At 41.5% G+C, this 23,717-nt stretch overlaps 5 protein-coding genes across 14 annotated transcripts; all 5 read left to right on the forward strand.

Moving 5' to 3' along the window:
* The first annotated feature begins 1,592 nt into the window (after positions 1 to 1,592).
* LOC110853327 (rho family-interacting cell polarization regulator 2) lies at positions 1,593 to 9,536 on the forward strand. 4 transcript variants are annotated; one of them, XM_035854241.1, is made up of 11 exons: positions 1,593 to 2,535; positions 4,492 to 4,693; positions 5,072 to 5,101; positions 5,218 to 5,748; positions 5,821 to 6,240; positions 6,439 to 6,708; positions 6,855 to 7,070; positions 7,140 to 7,343; positions 7,414 to 7,723; positions 8,679 to 8,890; positions 8,967 to 9,536. In XM_035854241.1, exons 1-11 carry the CDS (start codon positions 2,426 to 2,428, stop codon positions 9,216 to 9,218), a joined length of 2,757 nt encoding a protein of 918 aa, XP_035710134.1. In that variant the 5' UTR covers positions 1,593 to 2,425; the 3' UTR covers positions 9,219 to 9,536. The 4 variants fall into 4 exon arrangements, with proteins under 4 accessions (XP_035710134.1, XP_035710135.1, XP_035710133.1 ...); XM_035854240.1 differs by lacking the exon at positions 1,593 to 2,535 and adding an exon at positions 3,588 to 4,363; XM_035854242.1 differs by lacking the exons at positions 1,593 to 2,535; positions 6,439 to 6,708 and adding an exon at positions 3,586 to 4,363.
* Positions 9,537 to 9,696: 160 nt separating this feature from the next.
* On the forward strand, positions 9,697 to 12,431 carry LOC110852967 (ras-related protein Rab-7a). Of its 2 annotated transcripts, none has more exons than XM_022101153.2 (7): positions 9,697 to 10,074; positions 10,477 to 10,835; positions 10,899 to 11,212; positions 11,295 to 11,299; positions 11,377 to 11,590; positions 11,675 to 11,739; positions 11,810 to 12,431. In XM_022101153.2, the coding sequence occupies exons 3-7, from the start codon at positions 11,033 to 11,035 to the stop codon at positions 11,964 to 11,966; spliced, it is 621 nt and encodes a 206-aa protein (XP_021956845.1). In that variant the 5' UTR covers positions 9,697 to 10,074; positions 10,477 to 10,835; positions 10,899 to 11,032; the 3' UTR covers positions 11,967 to 12,431. The 2 variants fall into 2 exon arrangements, with proteins under 2 accessions (XP_021956845.1, XP_021956846.1); XM_022101154.2 differs by lacking the exon at positions 9,697 to 10,074 and adding an exon at positions 10,120 to 10,409.
* A 2,462-nt stretch (positions 12,432 to 14,893) lies between these two features.
* LOC110853159 lies at positions 14,894 to 19,693 on the forward strand. 6 transcript variants are annotated; one of them, XM_035854710.1, is made up of 7 exons: positions 14,894 to 15,655; positions 15,773 to 16,116; positions 16,440 to 17,105; positions 17,167 to 17,795; positions 18,254 to 18,609; positions 18,692 to 19,433; positions 19,519 to 19,693. In XM_035854710.1, coding segments are annotated over exons 1-7 (2,769 nt in total). In that variant the 5' UTR covers positions 14,894 to 15,654; the 3' UTR covers positions 19,550 to 19,693. The 6 variants fall into 6 exon arrangements, with proteins under 6 accessions (XP_035710603.1, XP_035710607.1, XP_035710604.1 ...); XM_035854714.1 differs by having other exon boundaries at positions 14,896 to 15,655; positions 15,763 to 16,116; XM_035854711.1 differs by having other exon boundaries at positions 14,896 to 15,226; positions 15,633 to 16,116.
* A 105-nt stretch (positions 19,694 to 19,798) lies between these two features.
* On the forward strand, positions 19,799 to 21,724 carry LOC118436499. Its single transcript, XM_035854718.1, has 2 exons — positions 19,799 to 21,228; positions 21,433 to 21,724. Exons 1-2 carry the CDS (start codon positions 19,879 to 19,881, stop codon positions 21,661 to 21,663), a joined length of 1,581 nt encoding a protein of 526 aa, XP_035710611.1. The 5' UTR covers positions 19,799 to 19,878; the 3' UTR covers positions 21,664 to 21,724.
* Positions 21,725 to 22,086: 362 nt separating this feature from the next.
* On the forward strand, positions 22,087 to 23,388 carry LOC110853094. Its single transcript, XM_022101325.2, has 5 exons — positions 22,087 to 22,264; positions 22,327 to 22,674; positions 22,745 to 22,804; positions 22,867 to 22,949; positions 23,025 to 23,388. The coding sequence occupies exons 1-5, from the start codon at positions 22,244 to 22,246 to the stop codon at positions 23,197 to 23,199; spliced, it is 687 nt and encodes a 228-aa protein (XP_021957017.1). The 5' UTR covers positions 22,087 to 22,243; the 3' UTR covers positions 23,200 to 23,388.
* Positions 23,389 to 23,717: the final 329 nt, after the last annotated feature.

Below are 23,717 nucleotides of genomic sequence, written 5' to 3' on the forward strand. Positions count from 1 at the left end.
ACCGACCTGGAATTAATCGGCATGTCTGTGTAGGTACACATAAAAAGAATAATTGCTCATAATTTCACCAAATAAATGACTAAATGTTAATATGACCATTTGACAATTCATGGTCTCATCTCATAATTATCTATATATCATTAATTATCTTTATTAGTTGGTTAATATATTTATGCATTATCCTTCAAAAACATCCATTTGTACAGCAATAAATAGTCAGTATTTGGAACACGAAGGGAGTGATTATGCAGATTGGGATATGTACGAAGCAGCGGTTCATCGTTTCGTTGTCGCTTATTTTTTTTTATTAGTCGCAGATTGCGTGATGGATACAATTAGCCATAAAATTATTCGGTTACATGAGAAGAATCGGAATCTTATAACTATTTGCGAAAGAAGGAGGATCAAATTCACACCGTAAAATAAATAAGACCGACCGACTAACATATCCGTAAAAAACGAACCAATATTTAAATACGATGACAATCAAATATTTGTCATATTCGTCATTCCATGAGAGGAAGTTGTTGTTGGGTGTCAGTCAGTCAGTCATCCACGTCATATCAGTTTAAGGTTAAAGAGCTCAAAAATCAGAGTTGATCATATTCCGAAAATTAAATTCACACAGGGACAAAAAAAAGTGCACACAAATTGGTCGTGGGCGCATCGTAACTCGACTGTAAAAAGAAGCATAGGGAACTAATTTCCTTGTTTTTTTTGCAGCAACAGTAACAAGAAGAACTGAAGAGCAACAACAGCAGTACAATTTAGGGCTGCCGACATCACACCAATTTATTAGACTTACTTACGTACCACCGCATCATTTTGTTATATATTTACGAGAAACAGTGTATTTAAAACCAAGGCTTGAGACGCACCAATTTATATTTTACGTACGTACCACCGCATCATTTTGTTACATTTAAAACCCAAAAGTTGAGACGCTTCTGCTGAGAATGAGAGCAGAATCCTCAGAGCGAGCTTCCCATGCAGAAGGACTCGTCTCATCTCAAATCTTCGCCTTTAACGCAGTCTCATCTTCCCAAAATTCTTGAATTGCCTTCACTTTCTCTCCTCTTATTCATTCATTTCATTCCCTTCTTTATACCATTTTCTGCACGTAGATACTTACTTCATGGCAGGATCAGTCCCATTTTCGCATTCAGCATCACCCACCATGCAATAATAATTCTTAATTCCTTCAACAATTAAAAGAAGAAGGATAAATAAGAAAACACTCTCGTTTCATGGTTTCTGTAAAGAAGTCTACGTAAGTTATAAAATCATAAAATAATAATAATAATTAAATGATTGCTTGAAATTTGCGAGTGGAGTTGGCGTGCAAGGAAGTCATTTTTTGAAGTCATTTCATTTTTTGAATGAAGAATTAAGTAAATGTGAGTGAGATTTAAGCCGAAATAGTTCAATATTTAAATACACTACTTTATGAAAATTTGGGATGAACAGAGTTATAAAATCATAAAATAATAATAATTAAATATTATTTGAAATTTGACCCAAAACAGGTCAAAATTTAAATACATTTATTTATGAAAATTGGACATGAACAAAGTTATAAAATCATAAAATAATAATAATCAAATATTATGTGAAATTTAACCCAAAATAGTTCAATATTTATTTAAACCAAGAAGCAGCAGCGGTATGAAAAATTGGCCATGAAAATGCTCCTGTCTGTCCAATTTCTTCCGCAGGAGTGAGTATTTTGTGATGTGATGAATCGTGAACGTGTCATCCGCAAAACATCGTCCAAAATTTACTGGCAACTTTTCCTTCTGAATTATTTATTAAGCAAAGAGTTATCCATTCGGCTGGATTTTTGCTAAATTCCAAACTGCGCAAGAAAGAAGAAGAAGGAAGAAGATAAACTACTATTTGTTCACGAAATGACTCTGAAGTGGTTGCAGTACTGAAGGTTTTTTTTTGTGTACTTCTGATGCGGGTGTGAATGTGAAGAGAATGCAGTCGAAAATGGAATGAAAAGCTTCCTTCTTCAAAAGACGAGACCACCAGGATCGATTTCTATCCAGCCAGCCAACCAGCCCTCCTCCGAACTAAACCCGGGTAGGAGAGGAACGTTCCGACCTTGAAAACTTCTTGTGAGTGGTCTGATGATGATGACGACAAGTTGCATTCAACTTTAAGCATTCCAGGACAACCAACCACTACATATTGCACAACGACCAAAACCACTTTATTTTATACCCTCCACTTCTTTACTTACGCTACTTGAAAGACTGGCAAACAAACTAGTTAACTGGGACTGTGATCATGTTACAAAGTGTCAAAAGAAGCTGGTGCAAATTCATGCAGTATTTTAACACAGGCTTTTTCCGAGTAAATCAAGTGTTTAGTACAGTTTTGTGAAATCAAAAAGTCAGCAATAATCGGACCGGAAGTCGTGATGGGGTCTGTATCTCGCAGTAAAAGTTTTAACTCGTCGCAGTCCATCCTGCTCACCCGGCCTGTCCGCTACCCGCCCCCACCCGCCTCCCTCTCGAGGAGTTGCTCCAGGTCAGTCGCCGTACTTTTTTTTATGTAGCTCCTTAAGAAATAAATGTATGTACATGTTAGTTCCATTGTCTCTTAAAACACGCAAGGTTTGATTTGATCAGACCAAACCCATGATTTAATGGCATGTCGTGTCATCATCACACCACGAACACCAAGTAACCAATGACCAATTCATAACATGAAAGGTCGCCCATCATAATCTACTCGAGAGAATTAACAATCAGGCCTGACAATCTAATCTAATGACAAGTTCAACTAGTCCTCACACCTTATCTTATCAACTCCCACTACAAATTCTACTATGCATTCCATTTACATGATTTTATTGATTCGCTACTACTACTTATTAAATTGCAATTAGGCGCAAGCAAAAAAAAGATGTGCATGCATCTTAACCTTTCCTGTATATCTACCTACGCCCAAATTGGCGTCTTATTCGACAAGCAAAACAATGCCTCCGAGTGGGTGAAACACAATGGCCTTCGCACAAAACTGTGGCGTAATTTGGCGAATGATTACAACTTGTAATTTACAAGTTATGAAAGGTGTTACCACACGACGTAGATTCGTACATATTTAAAATATTACGGGAATAACGAGATTAATTATTACGCGATACAGTTATGTAAAACGCACATGCTAATAATATTATTGTGGAATTCGCGAAAGAATGTCGGGATCATGATGGTATTATTTTTGTAATCAAAAAGCGACTCCTGGCTCCGCACCGTCGGTGGAATGCCGTGTTTATTAGAGAGATGATCAATGTGTCATGATATAATACCTGGCATGATATCATATCGATATTTAAATTACTCAGGGTTATCATCGTGCATCATGCATAGGTAAAATTTAGCATGATAGTCACCATGGCCTCCTGGTATTGATTGATTACGTACATATTTACATACGTATGTACAATAATAGGTATTTGACTGAGGTTCAGATCTGGAAAAATATGCATATTATACATCTGACTAGCGTTGTTATCATCATCTCTTCTCTTGAGATGATTGTATAATAAGTACGACTTGAATATTTAATTGTTGCCCAATTTGAATCCTCAGTCAAATAGGTTGGGTCTTCTGGTCCAATAATCTCGAAATAATTACGTCGGAAAGAAAGGAACTCATCCACAAAACCTGACTCACGTATCATTTACCATTTTCCACCTTGTATTATCATTATTATATTATTATTATTAGTACCATCAGTGCATTACCATCACAGAGTGGACCACTACTATTAGTGGTCAATCTGCTCGACTTTGTGTGGTACATTTCCTACGAAAGAAATCAAAGCTTCCCAAAAATATACTTAATAAAATAATAAACGAATAAAATATTTCAACTCTGATAAGTAATAAACTTAAAACTGTTACGTTTAAAATTTTGAAAGTCAGTGTATTATCAGTGGGGCACTCAAAGTGAAGTAAAAATATTAGTGTCCGTTAAAAATTTATACTTTCAATCGTGAAAATTTAGAAATACGATAAGATTGAGACCCTTGAAAACTTCAAGTTGATAAGCACTAAAATTAACTCAGATTAAAAGAAGAAGATTGACACATTGACATAATTAATACCTAACATAGCATTTAATTTTAGACAATTTGTACATAACTTTATTATTTAGTTATTATTAGAGACGAACAATTCAAAGTAAAGTTGCGCAATTCAAATAATGGATATTCTCCATCGATTAAAGTATTGTTCTCCGCAACGCCTCCCCTTCTGGGAGGAAGACCCAGACGTGGAAGATTTCCCAATGTTTGCACAGCGAAACAATAACAATGATCCGAACAATACGAGTAGTACTGAATCCGAATGGTAAACTTTATCAATTATTTCATGTGTTATCATTATTCTATTTATAAATCCGCATTTATCATACGTGAGAAATTCTGGTTGAGAATACTGTTAGGATTTTACTTAATATATTTCTAAATAATTCGCAGGGGAACCAAGTATGGCTACCTTGGCCAGAATATCGGCCCCCCTTCGAGCGGGAGTCACTCATCCCCCCTCGGCACGCTCGTCAAAGTGAATCCCAACAAAACCACGGCCACAATTTCAGGTCTTCAGTCCGGACTCAAAGGGGCGATAAAGCTCATCCAAGATCAGATCAATAGGAACAATGCCGACCTTGTGGGACAACAGGTAATAACTGAAATACTTTTTTTGTATTCGAAGTATCAAGAATTAAGAAAAAAAAAGAGAATTTTAAGAACTCGCCAAATAATTTTAAGAATCCATTACACATTGAAGTATCAGTCACCTTGTTCACATTTTTCATTGTGCATCAACTTAAAAATTCCTCTCTGACTGCAAAATCATGCAACTCACGAATCAATAAACTAATTTCTTGTTTAATTCATTCGAACAATATTAGAAAAGTATGAAAAAATGACAAGCTGATTAAGTAATAGTTAATGAATTTTAGACCCCCAAAAAATATCACGCAAAAAATAAATGGTGAATGCAAATGTCTCATTTTATGTATATCTCTGTGTAAATGCTTGCTTACGACTTACAAAGTCGCAAGGACGAATATACGATTTGGAAAAGGTAACCTCATATTCCATCCATTAGTTCAGTTTTAGTTTACAGTTTTCAAAGTTTAGTACAGAAAATGGATCATAATTCTGAATTCTAACCTAATCATATACGCAATCTCTCTACAGAACGCCAAGAGTTTGACGCTTCAGCTGAAAACGCTCGAGTACCAGCTTTCTCGTCTGGACAGCTTGGAGGAGGAGTACACCCTTCAGCAGCGCCTTCGCGAAGGGGTTCGTTCCATGGCCTATGCATACACGCTGTCCACCGGCCACCACCAGAAACTCGCCCTGGCCAACGTGAAGGCAGGGTTTCGAGAGTGCACAGAGTCACTGGGGGCACTGGAAGGTCAACTGCAACAATTCCTGGGCGCCTTTCACCTCACGATGAAGGGGATCCAAGGGTTTGCCCGTCTCTGTCCGGGGGACGTGTACGAGATCGTGGTGAAACATGGGGTACAGAAGTGGAAAACGAGAACGAAGGTGAACAAGGACGGGGGACAGGAGTGGGACTACCCCGAGGCTAAAATCATCCCCATCCTGGGTCAAGATCTGTTCATTAAGGCGGCGGAAGTTAAGACGCTTGGGAAGCAGGTCTTATTGGGGAATAAGTTTTGCGAAATTTGCCACCTCTTTTCCGCTCATCCACAACTCATGACGGTAAGGCTTACTCGGAAGTGTTGGATAACCACGAATTGACCTGCGAATTGATGGTTTAATTAATTAATACAGGTGAACTTGAATCCATCCGGTTCCCTGAAACTGAACTTGATGGTGGAATGGGACCCCCTTGCCCAGTTTTATCACCCTGGCGCCTCCTGCCCAACGATAGGGGTCAGCGAGGCCGAATCGCCACAAAGGAAAAGAAGAATGCTGATTTGCACTCCCAACAACTCCAGCTACACGTCAAGCATGACGCGAACGTCACCCTCGTCAATGTCCTCTTCTGGGGGAGACTCTATCGTATCGAGCATTGGGCGCCACCACCACCATCCTCGTCACTCGTCCTCCTCCTCTCCATCGGTGGGGGAAGAGCTGCGAGAAAGTCTCAGCAAATTGGCAGCTATTCTGAATGACGAGATTCAAGGGCAATATTCAGAGTTGGAATTGGTCGAAGTGAATGTGACGGCGCTGAGAAGATTGGCGTTTCAGGTAAGAAGCGAATAATTGATAAAACTGTGTGACGTTTAGCTTACTACGTAAAATTCTCATTACTGTTTCAATCATGTTTTTTGTCTTGTGTGATGTTTATTCATGGTTTTTTGGTGTTTTTTTTATTGTCCTCGTCATTCTTCATGTTACTTCTTCGATTGTCCTGTCCTGCCCTGCCTGCCTGCTACCCGATTCAAGGAGTGGCCAACAGACTCTCTCTCCCGAAGTCGGTACGGACCTCGATCTTCCAGCTGTAACGGGGGTGCTACGAACAAAAAGGGAGCCAGGTCTTCCTTGTTCTTTTCGGGGACAAAGTCCGCGTCCACGTCCTCCCTCAACATTGAGTCTGCCCTGGAAGCTTTCTCCTTTCTGGACAGCGAAATCTCATCCCCACAGAGCGAAGAGGTTCCTCCTCCTCGATGGGTGGACATGATGTCAAGCTCCACGCCACAGTGCTCCCTTCGTCTCGTGAGTGCCTCTCCTGCTAAAAAAACTGTCTTTCTGTTTCTTTTGTGTTCTATAATTTTGTCGTCATTATTTTGTGGTTGTCATTTACATATTTATTTATGATTATTTAATTAGTTGGTCTTATTACACCTTTGTCACTTATACAGCTCCCCGTGGAAGAAGAATCTATAAAACTCATCCCCACCAAGAAATCTTCCAATGGGACGACCACGACTACAACGAGTGACTCTGGAATCTCCTCTCTTACCTCAACCTCGAGCAGAAGCCCGTCCCCTGGAGATATTTCGCCCTATGTGACAGGGTCCGAACAGCTCGACATCGTCCTCCACACGCACATTCAACTCTGTCTCAAATTCGTCAATGTGAGCACTTTAAACCTTCGACCAGTTCTACATAACTTGACTATTTATTATTACCATTGCTATTTTTAGAACTTGGGATCCTTCGGTCCCTTAAAATGGAAGGAAAACAACGCTCTGACCAAACTCCACCAACAGGGCGTCGTTCTCAGCAATATTCTTAATCTGATCAGAACCGGTGGCGGCGTTGAGCATCATGGAAGTAGGAATAATAACCAACATGAAGCAGAAACAGTGCACCACCCATTTGAATTGGAAAGAATGCCATTTATCCATGTGCGTAAAAGCCCACTTACCACCATAGGTTCCAAAGTTTGTATCTAATTTAACCTTCATGGTTTGTCAGGCCTTGTGGAATAAAATAACTTCCACGACTGCATCCTCCAATGTCACGACGGCGGATCAAGTCGCTTACACGCTGGAGGGAGAGATTCGCAAATTTCACCCCAACCCGAACGACGCCCCACATTTGGCCAAGTCAATCGTATTGCAAATGTTGGACGAAACAGTGGTTGGAGGCGTGTCAGCCGATGTCGATATGGGAGCCCTGTTCCAGCTCGAGAGACACCGCCCCCTCACACTCTTGCAATTTATAAGCTACCTCAAACCCTACGAGGCGTCGTTTCCCCGCTTGGTCAACGACATTGCGGAAGAAGGTAAATAAATACTATTTTTAGCAAGTCGTTATACTGCAAATTTTAATTCACGCATAAATTTTGGATCTACAAAAATTTTGCATTCCTTGAATGAAATGTTCACAACCTCCATCTCAAAGTTGAGTCGTTCTGCCGTGGAGAAATACTGCTCGTTGGTTTGAAGGACCCCATGAGTCGGTCGTACTCTTTGATCTGCAGATAATCAAATAGAGACTTATGCATTGAAAACTGAGTTACTACACAGGTTCACCACCCACCATGGCCTGCGTCTTAATAAACTCTGCCGTTTGATGCGAGAACTTGAAGCGATCGTCATAATTTTCACGGTCATACGAACCTTGCCCAGCTTCATACCAGCCCAGCCTGCACAATTTGGTTAAAATATCGAGTCAATCAATTAACTGATTTGTAACTTGTTTGTACATACCGATGCAACTCCGTCTGTTGTTCACAGAAGCGGTCCTTAGGCACAGAGTATGCTTTACGAATTGCCTCCTTAATCAGGTCGTAACCTGGGACGGATTCTGGGCAGATTTTCGGTGGTCGCTCATTTACTTTCGGAGTTACGAAATCCACTACAACCAATTATCATCTATTTAATTGCAGATTATTTAAGTTGTGCATTTTTAATGCATAATAACTTACGAGTTTTCTTCGTGTAAGGATTGACCTGGTAGTTGGTGAAGAGGGCAAATCCTGCATTGTTCCTCTTGTTCACTTCCTGAATGTAGACAGGATTGTTCAGCAGCGACGTTTTCCTCGACGTTGGAGGCGCAGTAGACTCTGGCTTTCCACTTGACATGCTGAATTTGAATTATTTTCTGATCTACTAATTGTAAAATTGATTTTCCGATAAATTGTACTTTACATAAAGTTATCATTTTCGGAAGTAATCAATCAAAACTTTATAAAATGTTCCCCTAGTTTTAACTCGTAAAATTTTATGCATTTTCAGAATTCCTCGCCCAGCAGCTCTCCTCCCCAACCACCCGACCGTCCCAAGTAGAGCACATTTTGTCCTCGCTTCAAGGTCACGTCCCACCCACCCCCGTCTTCCTCCCCCTCATCATCCTAATCTCACCAGAAAACGCCAACTCCAACTCACAAACGCGCTCCGCCGTGACAAACTATGTTCTCGGAATGGCGAATAGTAGTCGAAGGAGAGAGGTATTTAAATTGAGTATTTAAATTTCTTAATTTGGTGCTTATCTTATCTTATCTTGGTTCTTATCTGTCTCTCTAGATCTTGGAGAATTGTTTGGAGTTGTTAGAGTGGGAAGAGGCAGCTCATCGCCTGGCGTCCCTCTCGGTGCTGGAGCTGATTCGTGGGTGGGAAGAGGTCATGGAGGAAGTCGCCTATCTGGCACAGACTGACGCCGACTTAAGAGTGCGGGATGCCGCCAAGAGGTTCCTTCTCAAGGGAAAGGAGGGGGGACGGATGCACGAACAACTCACCCTCAGTTCCAACGGATTCCAAGGGCTACTCGCCAACTAATAATGTTATTAAACCCTGAACTAATCATCCAAGGACTATATACAGCCTAAAAAACAATAATCTATGTATCTTCAGCCAAAAAGAGAATCGACAAAAAAGTAGAGCACCACGATACCAGAAAAAATATGCCAGTTGGTTCTTCTTCAAGTATTATAATACTAATTGGAGAATAATTCCACTCCTAAACACACCTAAAAACAATCAGTCATTATTATTCCAGGAGACAAAAAACAATGATAATAATCCAAACCAGTATATGTATGAAGATGATGATGGAGAATTAGCTCAATAATAAAAGTACCTTATTCGATAAATGCAGTTATCTTTGTTGTTTCATGATGTCTCACTTTGTCCTCTCGTCTCATAATATTCATCATGAAATTTTACGTATGGCGAGATCTGGTTGAAACGTGATTCGTGTAACGTCGCATGTCATCTAGCGTTTGTTTGGTTTACACACATTGAGTATTTTGTGAATCATCTGCTTCGTAATAATAAACCCAATCTCAGTTACCAATACTGGATAATAATACTGGATAGTGCTAAATAATGTCCCTTTTTTAGGGCGTAATAGTTATTATAGTTTTGTTCATTTTACGGGACATATCGTTAGTGGCTTAGATCTAAATTACTGTGCAGTTATCCGTTCGTAAAGTGAAATAAAACCTCAGTTAACAGTTAATGTCGGGACAGTGTCCCTTAAACGAATTGTATACTAACTGTTCCCATCACGAAAATCTTAACTGATACCCCTAACACATGTTATGCATCATTCTTGGAGTCCTTCATATCATCATAATTTCTTTTATCGTGATTTACAGAAGTTGATCGGACCAATCCCACTCCAAGAAAAAAGGTAAGACATTTGTTAATTTATCATCCCTTCCTCCGTTCAGTCAGACTCCATCCGCCTCTTGTCACAGAATTCTAAAAATGTGTTACAAAATTGTCAGCTTATCTACGCATCGAATTTGTTGTGGTCTACTTTGCTTCCTGGGATTGGCGAGTTTCATAATTTGCACTATAATAAAAGCACTAAGCAAAGTAATTGTGGAGAAAAAATTGCTTATGTCTCGCTTAATAGCGAAACAGAAGTCACGATAGATGGGATTTGCAAGTTTATGCTGGGGATTGCCTTTTTAGCTTTTTATTGCATATTTCGCGACCTCTTTGTTGACAAAGCCGAGAAAAGTATGAACGAGTGAAATCTATAATTTCTGCATTTGTTTAAGTTAATAATAAATTAATTTTTATCCAGCAAACTTTGAGATTGAGATCAACTCGAAGACAATCGTAATTCGCCAAGGACAAGAGGAAACGGTAGTCGAACGGAAATCGAGCGACGAGAGGACAGTTATCCGGTTAAAAAAATAGTCCAGTATCCTTCGCACTAAAAACACCCACCGTGGAATGGAAGATTAATTACGATGTCTTATGGAAGAACAACAATCTCTCGTTAACAAAACTTTTAATACCCTTCAAGAGCAGACTAAAACGACCAATTAGTCCTTGTAGTCGCAAGTTGTATTATCATATATTGTTCCGTTATAATTTTGTCCGTCCTTGGAGCTGCACTCTGGATACATTTGAAGTGGGACGATCCGGTGAAGGAAAAAAGTAATTCATTTGATTATCTGTTTTTTTTAAATTTATGAATGACCATCATTACTTTTTATACAGAGAACGACAACAACGGCACCACTAATAAACTCAAGACAAAACAAAAACAGGAGTAATTTAATTTACAAGAGTAAACAGTTTAAAAATTAGTTCAGTTTGCAAAAGTTCGTAAATTATAAAGTAAGCAAGTAAAAATGGCGACCCGAAAGAAAGTTCTCCTCAAAGTTATCATCCTTGGAGATTCTGGCGTCGGGAAAACGTCCCTCATGAATCAGTACGTCAATAAAAAGTTCACAAATCAGTACAAGGCAACGATTGGAGCTGATTTTCTCACTAAAGAGGTCATGGTCGATGATAGGCTGGTCACCATGCAGGTAATATATATGCAATATAAATAAAGTTATTGACATTTGCACTTGCGCAGTCATTAATCTTGAAAATGTGTCTAAATTGCAGATTTGGTAAGAACAACTACACTTATTCAATTCAACACTTTAATCGTGTCGAAAGTTTCGAGCAATAATGTAAATCTATGTAGGGATACTGCTGGTCAAGAACGATTCCAATCTTTAGGTGTGGCCTTTTATCGTGGAGCTGATTGTTGCGTGTTGGTTCATGATGTTACTGCCCCCACTTCCTTCAAATCACTGGACTCATGGAGGGACGAATTCCTCATCCAAGCCTCACCCAGAGACCCGGATAATTTTCCTTTCGTCCTTCTCGGAAATAAAGTGGACCTCGAGAATCGTGCTGTAATTGACCGAACTTATTTAACTAATCGTTAATATCAAAATTCCCGTGCCAGATCTAATATTTTCTATTATATTCGTCGTCAGGTTCCTCAAAAGCGTGCAATGCAATGGGCCGCCTCCAAAAACAATATGCCATATTTTGAAACGAGGTATTTGGATGCAATTTTATGGTTCACTTAATGCTACCTTAAGCGTTATTAATTATTTTTATTGTTTCAGTGCTAAGGAGGGGATCAATGTTGAACAGGCATTTCAAACTATAGCAAAGAATGCTTTGGCGCAGGAAACAGAGGTCGATATTTATAACGAGTTCCCAGATCACATCACCATCAATCCAGATTCGAGAAATGTTCGCAATGATAATTGCTCTTGTTGAGCATAGATAAGCTTATTAAACCCAAAAAAATTACTTACTGGCCGGGTATACATATATTAATTAATTAATTATCGTGTAGGTTAAAATTGTTTGTTTGTGACACGACCAATAAGACTTGTAGCGAATTGAATGAATACCGTGGTAGAAATCTTGTGTCTGTCGTAGCTTATAATTTAGTCTTTTTGGGTCAGTTCCTTATTTGTCATATTCTTTTGTAATCGCGTAAAAATCGGACAAGATGTCGAATCGAATAATTATTCTACGACTTGCTTCAATACTTATTAGATATTGCAATACTGTGTACACTTATAATTTTTCATGAACTTAATTTGTACCATTATAAGCCTGTGTTATTCTATGTATATGTATGCATGCAGCTATTATGTTCCGTTCGTGTGATTGTTACTCGTTTTAAGAGATAATTGTGTATCGAATAAATTCAGAACGAGAGGAATTCGACTAAAACTATTGTTTCTAAAATACTGCATACATTTATAGACGATAAAGTAGTGATTCAATTTGTAAATACTTCTTAAAGAGCAGAGGAAGAATCCGGAAGAAGTCTAGAGTTTCTTTCCGGTGAGTTATAAACTGAACAGGATGCGTAATACATACACTCACAATTCGGATCTTCTGTAAGTACTGACAGGAACAAAGTTCTTTCCACAAAATATATAATCACGACATTCAGTCGTTTCATCGCCGTTGTGATTATCTTATTATTTTCTGTGGTATTTAAAAATCTGTAGTAGGACATGTGTAAATCAATCAATTCGAGATTTCACCTCCTACTCCGCCGGGTGTGATGTCAAAAATGTTTATTTACGTTACTCGAGATATTCACTCATTTCACTCAATATGAAGCCAACCACCAAAGGAAATGGAGGCAGATGTTGTGAAAACAGTCGATTTGCCAACATTCCGAAACCAACCATTTGCATGCAGAATAATATAAATGGCACATAAAAAAGATAGAAAGAGGTATTCGTTTTCATTTTTATCTCTTCTTCTCCATGATTCCTCCTCGTTTCCGGTTCTCTTGTAGTCCACATCCACACGGTTTCAAACTTAACCGTCTCAAACGAACATAAAAAAGTGGCATCATACAATAAAATGTAACATGACACTACATGAAAATCATGAAATTTATGATATTTGACCTTGTCCTCACGGTCGTAGGTTGGTCGGAGATCAAAAATATTGATGGTGTTGATTTTTTGGTGCAATTTCCTTCAAAATGACACTCCAAATAAAAATTATCAACTCGACCGAAAACAAAAAATTACAAGCACAATGGCGAAAACGGCGTTTAATTATGTTGCATGAGGTGTTCTGAATCTGAATATATCCTGCTTATGGACATATGGACGGACAGACAAAGTGATCACAATAAGCGGCTGACGCCACTTAACAATGGCAAAACTACACAAAAGCTGGGTGACGCGATAATTGCTGGATTTGAAGCAAGTTCATACATAGTGTGGCAATCTGGCATGTCGACATAAATGAGATGATACATACGGCATTTTTCGTACCAATGGACCCCATTACACACACTTCCCTTCATCCAACTATCTGTAGTTTATTATGCACGACTTTTATCCTGATCTATTTATTCCTGTCCTTGCTAAAAAAATGTAGATATGCATATGCGGCTACCTCTCTCTTTTTTGCAAAATGAAAAGGATTAGACAGGTGCAGATAAGTATGTAAAGTACATACAAATTAATCCGACGTATGTAGCAGATTACAAAAATAGTTGTAAAATAGCGGCCCACATTAAAAATAAAACTGAAATTCCTTCAAGATCAAGAGATCCGAGAGGGAAATACGCCACACCATTTCTTCCGAGATTTATGATTATGACTTTTTATTATGAAAATCGAGCAGGCGGATCTCTACGAGCTATACATTTGTAGGTACATACACCTGCCCACACGATTTATTATTTATCATCAACAATTTGCATACACATGCTTATGTATGTATACCAGGTCAAATTGTCCATGCAGCCTGTAGTCTCAATCTGCCTCGTCGTGACCTTGTTAACGCATCTATAACCCACAAATCATGATAATCTCATCTCGAACACGGAGACGGAATAAAGCATTCCAAAAATATTTATATACGCACTACGACGATTACCCAACTACACGATAAAGCACTTATCCACCGCATCTGAAACATGTCTTTTTGAAAAATGTTGAACAGCTTTCGTATACACATATCTCTACCAAAAGCAAGAAAATATCAAACCAGGGAGCTCATCCTCGTCTTCCGAGCTAGTAAAGAAGTTAGTTAATCATAACTTTTATGTAAATATGTACTAACCACACGAGATTTACTTATCATACTGCTTACCAGCACATCGCCGTACGTACCTTAATAATAACAGAGTGTGAACATACATAATTCCCATCAACGCCAACGCCACGCCACGCACATCCCTCCCTCCCTCCTCAAAATGGAGGTCTCCCAGCGTATGCTCTCTGATTTTAATTAAACTAACGTTAATCGATCGCAAATTTAATTAATATGTGATTTGTAAAAGACACGATCCCCCAATGCTAAAGTTGTCAAATTTTGCACTTTCCAAATTTACTGTGCATTTTCTCCTCTCCTGATGCAGATATCTCTGCCAAACTTACGCGTTGGCAGACCGTATCTTTTCCAAATACAGATCGTATCTTTTTTCATATTACATAAATTTATGATCGATCGGCACTAGTTTAATCAAAATCGGAGAAGAGCATACGCTGGGAGACTTCCATTGTCAGATACTTTCCCCACATGAAAATTGCAAATGTGCAGGACATGACTCTGAAACTAAATATCGAGTAAAAATACGAATCGGGTAGATGTGCATACATACGACCGTTGTGGTGCCGGTGGTGGATAACATTTCTCCCGAGACTCGAAAAATAAACAGATTTTAAACAGTTTACATTACTATTTACAACAAGGTGGACGTATACATTGGTTGGTGTTACGGATCGAGGAACGATTTGGACCAATATGGGTCACGTTTCCAACTTGTGTTTTTTCACACTACTCACTGATCTCCTTCCTTCCTGTCATGTAAAGTAAAACTTGTGTCAACACAGGATATGAAATAATTGAGTGACTTAGTCCAGGTCTGACTTCAGGTCACTGGGTCAGACCGACTACGTACATCGATATCAACGCCACAGACAAGATACACAAAAGCAGGGCGTCTCGCTCTCTCCTCGGTGCAGTTCTTCTCTAATCAAAAAGCAGGGGTGGGTAAAATACTTTGTCAAAATAAGTACAGGATGTTGAGCAAGTGAGCTAGGTTCTTCCCAGGGTTTGGATTTCCGGGACTGTTACACCCACAAAAAGACGAAAATTTACGTGCAGAATTCAGAAGTTACACGAAAATACATACACGTTTTGTGAAGAAATTAAGTTTTATCGCAGTCAAAAATACATTGTTTTCACTTTTAAAAAATGAAGTATTTTGACCGTGAAAAAGAGTTAATTTCTGCACAAAACCTGCGTTTTTGTGACTAATTTATTCTCCACGTACGTAGATTCTTGTCTTTTTGTGGGTGTAAACAGCCCCGCAAACCCAAACCCTAGGAAGAACTAGCTCAAAATAAGTATGTTTGACAAAGATTTTGCCCACCTCTGCTAAATAGTAGCAAGTATATCTTTTAAACTAAACAAGAGTAAGTAAACAACCGGACATGAAAGAAAAGTCCAATAACCAAATAAATAATCACCTTCGTTTCATCATCTCTCCTCAAAAAAGAGTAACTTTTCTAACCGTGTTCAGTTTCTGACAGTGGTTGCAACAACGAGGACGAAGCAATTTCTGAGAAAAAAGTCGCCAAAAATCCGCACCAGTTTACTCAAAATCTCCTCTTTTCTGACCCTCTCGGCCGTGAAAATGCAGCGCCAAAGGAAAAAGGACCTCAACCTCAAGCCCAACCGGGTCTTGGACAAAAGGTCGTCGAGGGGCATGATTTATGAGAATGAGGAGCTCCGCCTGCGCACCCTCGCCATCGCCGATGACGTGGATCGGGGACACACCGATATCAAAAAACTCCGCAGGGAGAACGACCACCTCAAAAGGGAACTTTGGGCCTTGCGGGACGAGTGTGAAAAGTTGGAGGAAATCTTGAAAAGGGTGCGAATTTGGATTTGAATTTATGTATTGGGGAGAAAATTGCAGTGTTTCGTTTCTTGTGGGTTTGCTACATTTCTTGCACTGGAAAGCAAGAAATGCAAGAAATGTAAGGTGCAAGAAAGTGCAAGAAATATGCGCCATTTTGCCATGCGCGGTCTGAAGGATAGCGTCGGGACGTAGTTTCTTGCACCTTGCATTTCCTGCAGGTCAAAATACGTAGCTGCAAGAAACCACTTTCTCCCCGTTATTTCTTGCAAGTTGTTACTTTCACTGGAAAATTGACTAAAAATTCGTATTAAATTTCTTGAAATTGATTACTCCAGGTGATCAGCAGTGGAAACGTGGACCCCTCTTTGCTCCCATATCCAGAGTTGTTTCTTGACTCTGAGGACCCCTCCTTGTACGATGGAAGCAGTCGAAAGGGCTCCATAGAAGAAGGCGAAGGTCTTGCCGCTGGCTTTGTCAACTCCATTTTTTGCACGTCCGGTGATAACGAGGACACTGGTTCTGTGATTCACAACGTACAAGGCGAAGACGTTAGTCTGGTCGAGTCACAAATTATCGTGGACCCACAGCAGCCATCTACTTCCTCATCTTGCACCCCACCACCAATCCCCAAATACGTCATCGGTCCAGATTTGGAACCCTTAAAGGAAGAGAACGAGGATCCCAGCAGATCTCAAAGTTTGGCGACGCTGGCGAACTTGGACGGCTCAACGCACTCACCTCCTCCTCCGAGAATTGTGCAGTTTGATAACTTCAATCTAGACGAAGATTCCGACGAGCTGCCCGACCCAGAAGAACTGCTTCTTCACCAAGAAGAAAACGAGGACGGGATTCACACCCCTCTCATCCAAATTACGGGCCCCGCAACGCCATCCACCTCCAGCAAAGGGACCACACCCACTCCGATGTCCACACCCAGACCCAACAGCACGCAACAGCAGTATCAGCAGCACGATACGGATAATAATATCGCAGATATTCAGGTATTTATTACGTAATCACCATACTTGAGGCAAATTGAGACAAATAGTACAATTCCAACAGGACGGTGGCTGTGTGACTTCCATCCCAGCCAAGTACGAGGTAACATCCCAATTCCACGTGACTGGCGGTCGTGACACTGCCTGCTCCTCCCCGTTATTCGCCTCACCTCGAACTCCAACCCCACCGGGGGGTGCCCGTGCCTCTAAAAAATTTCGTAATTCCTCCGGCGCTCTCATTCTCCGGAATGGCGAGCACTACCACGTCCACTCCCCACAACACGCCACCGCCACGACCTGTCCATCCTGCTATCACAGCGAGCCCAGTCTGGTCGGCAGTCTTGTCGGAGAAAGTTACCCGGTCGACTGGAATCTGGCGATGATGAGACAGCAGCGAGACCGGTCTCGCATCTCCACCTTGCTCGGTCTCGAAACCATTCTTGCCGTGGGTGTGGTCAGCGGTGCTGGTGTGACCTCTCCGCTGGAAGGGCAGGATGTCATTGACGAGCTGGAGGCGCAATGGGATCCCTCTTTGGAAAGGGTGAAAGGGATCCGGGTGTTAGGCGGGGTCGTCATCTTTCTCCGGGTGAGGGATGCCGAGGCGTTGAGCGGACTTGTGGATGCGTTTGGAGAGGATAAAGATGGATTAAGGGTCAAAGGGGGCAGGGTCAAGTTCCATCATGGGTCGGACGGGTAAGTCCTTATATATAATAAGTATTAGAAGGCGGATATGTATTTATTTTCAAGTTTTTCATTTGATGGTGACCGACGGTCAAACTTTGTGCGTGTGTTCCTCGAATTGATCACAAAAATTTCAAAAAATTTCTTACATATTGTTACATATTTATAGGTTTTCAGAAAATATTTATAAATGTTTCCGATATTATTTGAAAAATACGTAAATATTTTAGAAAATTATTTTAATATTATTTTGATTAATTGAAATTAATTTTATTTTAAAAAATGCATATATGTACTTCATACATATATGCATTTTCAACGATGGGAGATGAAATTTTGCGAAAATTCTTATCTAATTTTTTTCCGCACATATTTCGTAAATATTAAGTACGTAAATTTTTTTATAAATACACACCCTCCATCTGATAATTAATGATAAGTCAAAATCCTCACATTACATCGTTCCATAGCCCAACGGAACTTCGTCTCATCGGCCTCGGTCCTGAAGTTCCTGACGAATCTGTGGTCTCTTTCCTCAACGCGTTTGGCCAGGTCATCTCCCCCATCGAGCGGAGGTCCTATAAGGGCGTCGAAATATGGGAACGGACCATTCGTCTCCATCTCGTCACTCCTCATCCGTCTACCCTTTGCATTTCCGGCTACTCCGTCACTCTCACCGTGGTGCAGGAGGGGAGGAATTACTGCTTGTTGGACACCAGCCAAACGCCTGTCAATCCAAATGTCTCTCTCGCCAACCCTTCTGCTGGCATTGAATTATTGAAATCTGACACTGGGACGGATTCCAAAAACCCGTCAAACAAATCTGGTAATACCCGTCGACACTTTAATTCCTGGTGGTTACGAGGTGTTGACACTCAATTTCACCCTTCACTTCACTTCTATCACAGATGAGCCAGCAGCAGTAGCTACGTCGTCATCGTCATCCCTTCTCCTCACAGCACACAAACCTGTGGCTCGGAGTTCTTCATCCAACCCACGCCTCGAACTTGGACCTTCCCCTTCATCCCCCGTCCCGCAAAAGAGGTCCATTTCCGCTTCCGTCTGCACCGCCAACCTTCCCCCCGAACAACATCCGGGCAGATTGTTCTCCAAGAACCCAAACCTACACAAAACCTCCGCCGTGATTACTCCCCCTCCACCAGCCACAGTCCCCCCAACGCCGACAGTTAGCAGCACAATCCCAAACTCAGCCCCGAATCTCACCACGCCAGGAAGCGTTCCCCCGGGAGGAAAAAAACCACTGTCCCGCGTCCTAAAGTCCTCCCCAGGAAATCTCGTCCCTCCCACGCCCACCACTCCCACCGTGGAACAGGCGGTGACTCCAGGGACCCCGAGTTCACCACGGACCGGACTTCGTGCCGCTTTTTGCCGTGGTCTCTCCATCGATCCAACCGCACGGAGGAGAGATTCCGCCATTTCGAATCACGCCCCTGCCGACAACAATAACAAATCCTCTGACTGGAGACGAGGAAGCAGTGCGTTCTACTCCCGATTTGGTGGTGGTGGTCATCAGCCCCTGAGTCAGATGAATTCGTCGTCCTCCTCCCACAATTCTTATCAGAGTAGGAGCGGGCGGAATGGGGGCGGGGGTGCGGCCGGGTTGGCTGGAAAGGGCGAACCTCTCCCGTGGTGAGAAATTTATACATTGCACAGTATTCTGTACTTGTATTTGAATGGTGGGCCATACGTATATGCATGAATATCTCTCTTTTAGGTGTGGATGTTGGGGAAATGGATGCATTTAATAGAAGGAGAGGAGAGTAGCTTAATTAATACTCAAGCAAGTTGGTTAGTTAGTTCAACTATATATTTTCGATACTTAATGAATTGTTATTTATTACTACACAAATGCATCATCGAATAGAATAAAGTATAAAATTGTCAGAAAAGGGCCTTCTTCCAGGCGACATTTGGTTATCATTGTTTAATTTCTATGACCATTTTATAGCACCAAACAAAAATAAACGTACCGAAGCATGGTAGCGAAAAATATTAGCAATTATTGGCGTCCCATACAAATATTATTTGTAAAACAAATCCTAATTTAACTCTATGTATAATATACTTATCAAAAATGTCTTCTACCCAACCGGTAGCGTCCTCCTCTACAAAAGCGATGCGACAAATGGCCGAGAGACTGCTAAAAACACAATCCCAACTAATGCAACCAGGTCCAGTAAATCCACCAGAGTTAGATAACCACCCCACCCATCATTCCTCCGCTGGGATCAAATTACGAAGTCGCACCCCATACCATGCACGCCCTCATTTACAACTGATTAACGACGACCAAAGAAGGATCAAACCTCCCCAAACTTATCGCAAGGAGACGCCGTCTAACTATTGTCTGAAGAATTATCAGTCCTCCTCCTACTCCACGATACAAGATGATGATGCCACACCCACCACGACTACGACTACGACGACGACCTCTTCTTCCAACAAATTTTCCACCCTATCGCTCACCGAGCCGAATAAAAAGGACGACGACGACGACAACGACCCGTCCTCCCTCCTACTCCTGCAAGACTTCTGGGTCCGGACAAAATCTCCGCTCAACTACAATATGACTCTCCTCCATCAAGTCGTTCACGGTCCGACCTTCCTCGATGCGGATGATGATGATCTTCTTAATGACGAGTCATCCTCCTCCTTCGCGGTCGTTTCCGCTTTAGCCGTTCCAGTAAAATGTTTCAAAACGCGGGTGTCACATCCCCTCGATTTGACTGGCGAAAGTCCGGAAGGTTTCCTCCAGTGCATGACCGTTCTAGAACAGCAGACTCATCATCATCATAACCATCACGGTAGCAGTGGCGGCAGTGGAAATAATAATAGACGACTGTTCAGCCTGTTCATGTCGACGGGGGAGTGGCTGCTGCCCGACGACCCAGAGCCGCCCAACTTGACAGAGGAGACGCGACTTCATATCAAGTTTTTTAAGGAGAACAGTCCCCACTACTTTGCCGTGGCCTGGCTCCCCCTAACCCAACTCCTCCTCCACCACAATGTCACGGGTCAGGAGGAGATTCGCGACAAGGTGGCGATCACCACGGTGCGGAGAAGGATCAGAATTGGGTCGCTCAAATATAAAATTATGTTCGGGCTGGGAGCGCAGTTGAAGAAATACAAGCCAAATCAACATCAGGAGGAGGATCTAATAAATATGAGTGATGGTGGTGGAGGTGTCAACAACGCTGGACGTGGTTCTTGTGGCAGTACTTCGTTAGTAGTAGTGACCAAAAATAGCAACGCGTCATGCAGCAGACCTGCCGCGACAAATTATTCCGGACTCGTCGTCCCACCGGATGTCGATTGGTCGCAAAATTTGGAGGATAATTCCAGGGTTTTAAATTCCAAGTCCTTTATTAAAAATGTGACCAAGAGTGACGCCACCACGAATACGTCACCCACCACAAAAGAGCAGGTTTCTTCATTCATATACATATTTTGCATAAGGGAATGTCCATAAATTATGCCACGGCAATTGACAGGCCGATTTACGCCACATGTGAAAAAGGGGGGAAGGAGGGTATGAAAAATCGGGGTTTTTGAATGACATAATTTTTGGAGGTTCCCTAATTCATGTGAACCGAAATATTAACCATTAAACTTATGCATATTTTTTTAGCAGGTCGTCTCTCTCCAGAGACAGATTAGTGGATTAGAACGCGTCGCCCGTATCGTGCAGGTGATAACTTCCACGACACCTTTCCCACCCCCGGAGGAAATTTTAGACAAGGTGGAGGACGCCTTGGCCCCCCTTCTACTCGAAAATATAAATCCCTCAGTATCCCAACGACCAGAATCAAGCGAACACAATTCACAGAATCCGTACACATTACAAAACAAAATTAATTAAATGATGATAACAATTTGACGAGATGAAATGCACAATAAAATTGAATCTCATTTAAAGATTATTATTATTACGGTACGGAGTAGCATAGCGTAAAAGATAATAATAAGGCAGTGACCGATCCGTAACCTCACACATCTCACAATCTCAAGTAGCAGTAGTAGAAATGAAACAATAAATAATTGCACTTCTTCTTCTTCATCTCCCTTCACCCGAAAAACCGGTCTCGGCACTTTCATTCTTGAGTCTCCTCCGAATAATAAAAATTCCTCGAGATCAGCAATAATCACTTCACTCTCGCTCATAAAACGTATAATCCCAGTAGCATCTTATGAGATGAGATGCGATGAGATGCAGGCATTGAACTCCAAGTTGTTGATCCCGTCCGTTCGTCCGTCGAGATGATGCAGTAAGAAGTTGACCAGTGTGACCAGTGCGTCGCGTCAACGTCAAACTACCACCTCTTCTCCTCCTCACTCTCTCACCAACCTCTGCTCACGACGCAGTGGTCACTCACACACCGAACGCCTGGATTGGCATCTTGTCCACTTTCGTACCGCATTTATTGTTCCACAACGTCATCATGACGCCAGGATCCTTCCTGGTGAGTCAACTTATCTCCCCGAAAAAAAAATCTGGTGATTTTAATTGTAATTTTTATTTCAGGGTCTCTCCCTCATCGTGGGGATCTGTCTGGCGGGCGTGGTTGCTCAACAATACTGGGTGGGCCCTCCCGACCATGACGATTCTGCCGCAGATGACCTAGCCGCCGACTATTCTGCCGAGTATGCCGACTATGTTCCCTACTCCTCGTATGGTGGGGGTGGTGGTGGTGGTCCAGTTGTGAGCGGTCCACCCGCCAGCAGCTCAGAGGAGCGCGACAGTGGGCTGGTGTACGTTCCTCCAGGAGCTTATCCAATCCCAGGGCCGGGTGATTATTGGGCCGAAGAGAGGGGACGCGACGGTTGGGGGAAAGATAAGAAGAAAAAGAAGAAGAAGAAGTCCAAGAAGAAGGTGAGACTGATAAGCAAAAGTTGCTGATTGGTTAATTAATTACTTACTAATGTGCGTACTAACTATGCAGAAGAAGTGCAAGAAGAAGGGCAAGAAGGGCAAGAAGAAGAAGGGTTGTGAGAAAAAGGGGGTAAGAACTCCATACATATTTGTCTTATCTGACCAGATAACTAATTACTGGCTTATGTACAGGGTTGGGGGCCCGTCACCGTCTCCACATCCGGAGTACAGGTCGGTTGGAAGGGATGGATTCCTCCCGTAAAGGGGGCAGGATGGTAAATTCATAAAAATTGAGACAGTCTCACCTCACCTCCGGTCTAACATTTCGTCTCATTTTTCTCGCGTTGCAGGGGTTGGTTTGGTGAGAAATCTGGCCACTTCTCCTTCACGGACAAGGGAGGTTGGGGCAAGCGACCTGGCCCACATTTCCCAGATCCTGGACCACCCACTTTCATCAAACATGGTCCCATCCATCACAAAGTTATCCATCAGCAAAAAGGATGGGGCGGATGGCACAAGAAATAGGAGAAGAACCACAAATACAAAACATATCAGACAAATTGGCTTCATTTCATTCCAGTAAAAATCAAGTAGAAATCATCCACCAGAAGAAAAGCAGGGGTACTAAGAAAGACATTCATTGTTCGTATGTATGTAATAGTAGAGTAGATGTTATTGTTGCTCAATAATAAACTTATAACAGTTCATCCTTAATTTTTTGGTGTCATCAATTCATTATTTGAGCAGCATTATCAGAGTTCACTACCCTACGTGCGAGCAGATTCGATTTCCAGACCGGTCTTTCAAAGCTCAAGATCCGTAAAATATCCTTGCAAAAAAGTGGTCTGGGTTCTCTTTTCTCTTAAAAACAGGTTCCTCTTCAATGCAATAATTACTCAACGGAGAGAAGAGAATAAATACGTTGCTGGTTAGAATACTTAATTATTTCGCAGCAGCAGATTGGCAGCAAGTGTTTGATTTGCATGTGCTGGACAAATTTAAAATTCAAGACTGGACTTTACAAGATAATGTTTTAGATGGAT

This window comes from Folsomia candida, unplaced genomic scaffold (assembly GCF_002217175.1).
Source record: "Folsomia candida strain VU population unplaced genomic scaffold, ASM221717v1 Fcan01_Sc008, whole genome shotgun sequence".
In the NCBI taxonomy this organism is placed as follows: domain Eukaryota; kingdom Metazoa; phylum Arthropoda; class Collembola; order Entomobryomorpha; family Isotomidae; genus Folsomia; species Folsomia candida.

Excerpts from the sequence above, each read along its gene's own strand:
- LOC110853159 (XM_035854710.1), top strand. Across the intron at positions 17,106-17,166 it reads ATAATATCGCAGATATTCAG|GACGGTGGCTGTGTGACTTC; the intron begins GTATTTATTACG and ends CAATTCCAACAG. Across the intron at positions 17,796-18,253 it reads TTCCATCATGGGTCGGACGG|CCCAACGGAACTTCGTCTCA; the intron begins GTAAGTCCTTAT and ends ATCGTTCCATAG.
- LOC118436499 (XM_035854718.1), top strand. The coding sequence starts at position 19,879 with ATGTCTTCTACCCAACCGGTAGCGTCCTCCTCTACAAAAGCGATGCGA. Across the intron at positions 21,229-21,432 it reads CACCCACCACAAAAGAGCAG|CAGGTCGTCTCTCTCCAGAG; the intron begins GTTTCTTCATTC and ends ATATTTTTTTAG.
- LOC110853327 (XM_035854240.1), top strand. The coding sequence starts at position 4,218 with ATGGATATTCTCCATCGATTAAAGTATTGTTCTCCGCAACGCCTCCCC. Across the intron at positions 6,709-6,854 it reads CACAGTGCTCCCTTCGTCTC|CTCCCCGTGGAAGAAGAATC; the intron begins GTGAGTGCCTCT and ends TCACTTATACAG. Across the intron at positions 8,891-8,966 it reads ATAGTAGTCGAAGGAGAGAG|ATCTTGGAGAATTGTTTGGA; the intron begins GTATTTAAATTG and ends CTGTCTCTCTAG.
- LOC110853094 (XM_022101325.2), top strand. The coding sequence starts at position 22,244 with ATGACGCCAGGATCCTTCCTG. Across the intron at positions 22,265-22,326 it reads TGACGCCAGGATCCTTCCTG|GGTCTCTCCCTCATCGTGGG; the intron begins GTGAGTCAACTT and ends TTTTTATTTCAG. Across the intron at positions 22,950-23,024 it reads CCCGTAAAGGGGGCAGGATG|GGGTTGGTTTGGTGAGAAAT; the intron begins GTAAATTCATAA and ends CTCGCGTTGCAG.
- LOC110852967 (XM_022101153.2), top strand. The coding sequence starts at position 11,033 with ATGGCGACCCGAAAGAAAGTTCTCCTCAAAGTTATCATCCTTGGAGAT. Across the intron at positions 11,591-11,674 it reads TGGACCTCGAGAATCGTGCT|GTTCCTCAAAAGCGTGCAAT; the intron begins GTAATTGACCGA and ends ATTCGTCGTCAG. Across the intron at positions 11,740-11,809 it reads ATGCCATATTTTGAAACGAG|TGCTAAGGAGGGGATCAATG; the intron begins GTATTTGGATGC and ends TTATTGTTTCAG.